Source organism: Meles meles, chromosome 4 (assembly GCF_922984935.1).
Source record: "Meles meles chromosome 4, mMelMel3.1 paternal haplotype, whole genome shotgun sequence".
NCBI lineage: Eukaryota > Metazoa > Chordata > Mammalia > Carnivora > Mustelidae > Meles > Meles meles.
In genome coordinates this window covers 117,182,581-117,188,347 of record NC_060069.1, presented here as the reverse complement: position 1 = coordinate 117,188,347, position 5,767 = coordinate 117,182,581, and the positions used below count along the sequence as shown (strand labels likewise).

Here is a 5,767-nt window from a genome sequence, read left to right as displayed (position 1 = left end):
TTCATTTATTCATTTGAGAGAGAGAGACAGAGAGAACTCAAGCAGAGGGAGAGGCAGAGGAGAGGAACAAGGAGAATTCCCACTGAGCTGGGAGCCAGACGTGGGGCTCAGTCCCAGGTCCTGGAGAATCATGACCTGAACCAAAAGAAGATGTTTAAATATCTTAGCCATCCAGGCAACTCATCTCAAAAATCATATTACAATTTAAGATTTTTCTCTTTCTCAAAGCGTTATACAACGAAAACATACAGTCAAGTTTATGTTTATTAGCTTTCGAACTACTGTGATACACTTCAGAAAATATTACATAAGTTTCTTAGGAAGCAGGAAAATAGTAGCTGGGTTACTTCCAGTAAGAGAATGATGCATAAAGTTTTTCATGATAAATTTCCTAGAATTTCCTTTGTAGCCTGTTCTTCAGAACTAGCTGCCTCAATTTGTGGAGACAAAAGAGGTCACTATGGATCAGTGATAGTATACTGACAAGAAGTTCACCTGTCTCAGGTCTTTGAAGCTAGGACTTGAATCAATATTTTTTTTATTTTTCCCCCTCTGTAGCATTAAATAACTCTTATGAGAAGTAGAAGTCATAGCTGAACTCAAATGACTACAATTCTAATAAAGAAACTGTACATGCATATTTTTTTATAAAGCCATGTGTGGTATACATAAAAAACTTCCATTGTGTTGGGTATATAGGGCATGCTTGAGAATGCAAAAAGTGAAAATCAGTGTGGTCTAGAGCATTTAGTTAAAGCTTTCTTAAGTAGCATAATATGTAACTATGCTTTACATAAGGATGGAAAGGATTTAGGTATTGGGAAAAATCAACAGGAATGATGGCACGGACAAAATCAGTTTTTAAGGAAATGGATTGAATACCGGGAACAGGGATGAGAGAGGTGAAAATGCATAGATATTTATTTCCTTGGATATCCCAAGATTTCATCAAAAGATTAAAGTCCTATTCTTAAATCTTTGTGATCTTCATATAATTCATAAGGTATAAATTTAAGATATTTGTTGTATGCACTTTTCAAGCCTTCATTTCACTGGGAGAGTATATGAAAACTTTTTGCTCTGTTAAAAAATGAGTATACATGAAAATTGATAGTAAATTTATTTTAAGGATCTTTAATACAAAAACTGACACTGATATTATTTGTCAACATTGAACTAAATATGGGAATGCTAGATTTCTACACTATTCATGCATGAAGTCATCAAAACAAACCTTTTCCTCTGTAAGCATTCCTCTTGGAATTACAAAAACATTCGTGGGAATCCTGATTTTCAGAGTTGAGCTTATAAAACTGACATTTTTTGGGGAATGACTATCCCCTAGATGTTTGGATGCCTGTATCAAGAGATACTGAGGGGAGTTTGAAAAACCTCATCTCTTTTTTGTAAAAAGAAAAATTTGGAAGGAATGTTATACACACTCTAAATTATAACCTTTTATCTTCAGAATTCCTACCTTAAGAGAAGGTAGATATGACTGAGGATAACTACTCCTTGACCACTGAATTTATCCTCATAGGATTTACAGATCGCCCAGAGTTGAAGAGCCTACTGTTTGTGGTGTTTCTCATTATCTATGTGATCACTATGGTAGGGAATCTTGGCCTGGTGGCATTGATTTGTATGGAGCATCGTCTTCACACACCAATGTACATCTTTCTGGGCAACTTGGCTCTGATGGATTCCTGTTGTTCCTGTGCCATTACCCCCAAAACATTACAGAATTTCTTTTCTAATGACAGAATGATTTCCCTTCATGAATGCATAGCACAATTTTATTTTCTCTGTCTTGCTGGAACTACAGAATGCTTTCTCCTGGCAGCAATGGCCTATGATCGCTATGTGGCCATATGTAGCCCTCTGCAGTACCACACCATGATGTCAAAAAAACTCTGCATTCAGATGACTACAGGGACCTACATAGCTGGAAATCTGCATCCCATAATTCATGTGGGGTTTTTCTTTAGGTTAATTTTCTGTGGGTCAAATGAAATTAATCACTTTTTTTGTGATGTTTTTCCATTATACAGACTTTCCTGTGTTGACCCTTATATCAATGAATTGATGATATTTATCTTGTCAGGTTCAGTTCAAGTCTTCACCATCAGTAGTGTCTTAGTATCTTACTTCTACATTCTCCTTACTATTTTCAAAATGAAATCCAAAGAGGGAAGAGGCAAAGCCTTATCTACTTGTGCATCCCACTTTCTCTCTGTCTCAATATTCTATGGTTCTCTTCTCTTTGTGTATATTCGACCACATTCAGATAAAGAAGATGATGAAGATATACCTGGTGCTGTTTTTTATACTCTAGTGATCCCTTTATTAAACCCCTTTATTTATAGTCTAAGAAATAAGGAAGTAATAAATGCTGTGAAAAAAATTATAAAGACAATTTTATAACAATTTAAAAGAAATATAATACCCTGTGGAAAATTAACTTAAATTTGATAATATGTTTTTCAAAATCATGGAATATTGAGAAAGTAGAAAAGGACCACTTTGTCCTTATAATATTCAATTACTGAAACATGATATTTTAGGAGTCAGATAAATAAGTTCAACAAGGAGAGATTATGGTATAATGTATTGCAAAATCTAAGCTCTAGCTCCCAGAAAGTTTGAACTATATAATTATTCTTCAGGTCACACACTGTGTGACAAAAATATTAGCTAAACTATTAGCTAATTGTTTCAATGGGTAATGAATTACAATTTTCAACAAATATGATGAATAGAAGCCAGTTAGATAAAGATCACCTCCATTTAAATTAATTTAAAACAATGAGTCTTGGAGCACTGAAAAAATTAAAAAAAAATTGTTGACAAATTTCTGGAAGTCCAAAGCATAATCTTACAATCTCTGGCACATTCCAGGTTCTCAAGAATTAATCCCTTCATAAAGAACACCAACATTCAGAAGTAAACTGTATACCTTTGATTCTTAATTTTCTTTGAGTTTGTTCAAGAGAAGATATTTGAATATCAGTTCTCACAGAATATTCGCAAATCAAGAATATGTTCACCTTTTTAAAAGGGGAAATTTTGTTACATATATTTTACCAAAATTAAGAAATGTTGAAACCAAGAAAAGAATGCTAGTAAAAATGTACAATAAAAAAAGACTATTTTCATCCTTAGTGTTAGTCAATTTTACTTTCAAGGTCTCTGAAATAGAGTATCTGTCTACTGGTGATGTAGCACTCTGTAGTTGCCATAAATGGTATTTATGGATTGGATGTCCATATGGATTTTGCTGTTTTCATGTCATTTGATTAGGGTGTCCATCAAAAATGCAGTGTATTCCTGAATACAATAAATTAAATGAAGGCATTTTCTCTCTGATATTATTTATCTTGTTTGTTACCAGGAATTCCACCAACCTGTACTTACTCCAGTGTAAATTAATAATACATTCACAGCAATAAGAAAAAGTTGGAGTTTCTAAAAAGCACAAATGAGGCACAAAATAGTGACAATTGTAAATTCCTAAACAAAAATATTTATTGATCATTTACATATGCAAATATGAAAGAAAACCATATATTACTGAGAACATGTTATCTGCTAGGCACAAAACTACACGTTTTATGTATATTACCTATCAATTGGTTAGAAATGATTTTTCATGCATCTTCTTAGCAAAGTCCTCATACTTTGAAACACTGAGTGGCTTGCTCAAGTTCAGCCAAGTGATTGAGATAGAGCTATAATTTGTATCAATGATGCTTGGGAGTTCAGAAAATGGAGATGCTTGTGCCCTGGGCTATTTAGGCCTTATGCAGCATCAGAAGTTAGATGTGCCTTAAAAATTTTAAAATATGATGTTTTGAGGAAAAAAATGAATGAGGATGACCACAGTCAATGTGTATGGAAATTAGTGTGACACTGGGAACTGGGGTGAAGGAGGTGAACCATGGACAGAGTCAGAAATTTGACAAAGCTTTTGATAAAAGCTGTTGCAGAATATGGGAAATAAGGGTGGGATGGAGTCAGGTTAGTGAGAATCTTCAAAGCCAACCTTTAAGAATCTGAATTTATCTCAGAGGCCTCAGACACTGAATACTTCCTAGAACCAGGTAATATGATTGTATTTTTCAGAAAAGTAAGCTGGTGATCAGAATGACGCTAGAAGCAATGAGGCTAACTTCAAGAATTCTTATACCTGTTGAAAAGAGTTGAAATTGGACGATAAAAGAAGAGGAGTGCACATATATAGGCAACATTTTAAAGGGAAAATAATGAATTATAACTACTGGATAATAAAATGAAGGCCCATCTTCTTCCTGAGAGTACCAACCATGTTGTAACTGATTTCCTTCACTAATATTTAAAAAGATACCTGACATTTGGCCATTCAGTAGCCATTTCTTTAATATATTTTAAGATAATCATTTAAGTTAATATGTAATAGGTTTGTTATTTTTATTTTTAACAGGTCAATAAACATTTTTTAATTTCTTGGTTTTAGTTTATAATATTGCAAGTACTATTAGATATTACCCACAGACTCAAACTCTACATGGTCCTAAACACGTTTTTAAGGGGGTAGAATAATCCAGATACTCAAGTTTCATGAATGCTGTTTCCTTGTATCCACTCTCTATTTTGGGGATGTTTTCAGTTGTCAGATTCATATGGATTGATCCCTTTTCCTTTTCCAGGCGTATCACAAGTTCCATTCACATACTTCTGATCACACTTAGTAACACTGAAGCCTAGAGGTATGCTAAGGGACAAGTCTGTGACTTATCTGGGGCCAGTGAGACCAAAGAGGGAATTTTGTGGAAGGTCCTAGGAAATATGTTTTCTTGGTTTTAAGAGATCCACAAAAAAGTAGTCTTCCTCTGAATGTCATGTTTCATGGATATGAAATCTGGCACAGTCTACAACCATTTTGCCATCAAAAGAAACACGAGCCAGGAGGTGAAGTCAATACACATGGAGGGCCATAGCTGAGCGAATCACAGAGAAGCAGACTCAGGGTTTCTGGAATTACCCACCCCTTCTCATTTCAAAATCCAATAGATCACCTTAATGTTATCCTTATTTAGAAAAAATGCTTCTAATGACAATGAATAAATATTAACAGATACATTTATGTCTCTTGTCTCATCTCTCATTTTTGCTTTATTTTAAATTAATTCTAAGATATCCTTTTAGCTTATAAATGACATTTCATCACTCTCCATTTAACTACTCACGAAATGTCAATTTTTTTACTTTGACTTCAATATTTTAATTTCCTGTAGCCCCACTGAAAACAATGGGGAACAAAGAGGTTTCCTAATTTGTCTACAGAAATATTAAGGTGGAGCTCAGGGATCAAATTGAGGGATCCAAACCAAATTCCATTTTCTTAATCACTAAGTCATATTGTATACAAAATAGAGAAGTGAAAGTAGCAGGATAGAAAAACTTTCAAGAAACTAAGCTGTTAAGTGGATAGAGAAACAGGGCAGAGAGTCAAGAAAAACGAGAATCAATGACATTTTCCTCCAGATTTGTTTTGAATAAATTTCAAAACTACAGAAAAGTTGAGAAAATGCCCACAATTTTAAATATCATAATTAGTAATTATTGACATTTCACCACATTTGCCTAACAATGCACCTGGAAAATGTGTATACATACATATTGAATACAGGTATGTATATGTGACTATGCATATATGAGATTTTTGATTGTTTGTTTTGTTATCTTTTGTTTTGAGATTATGAGAGTTTACCATAAATTCTTCAATATA

At 33.7% G+C, this 5,767-nt stretch overlaps 1 protein-coding gene across 1 annotated transcript; it reads left to right on the top strand.

Annotated features, from left to right (window-relative positions):
• The first annotated feature begins 1,494 nt into the window (after positions 1 to 1,494).
• Positions 1,495 to 2,424, top strand: LOC123940331 (olfactory receptor 5K1-like). The gene has a single exon (XM_046003028.1). The coding sequence runs from the start codon at positions 1,495 to 1,497 to the stop codon at positions 2,422 to 2,424; it is 930 nt and encodes a 309-aa protein (XP_045858984.1).
• Positions 2,425 to 5,767: the final 3,343 nt, after the last annotated feature.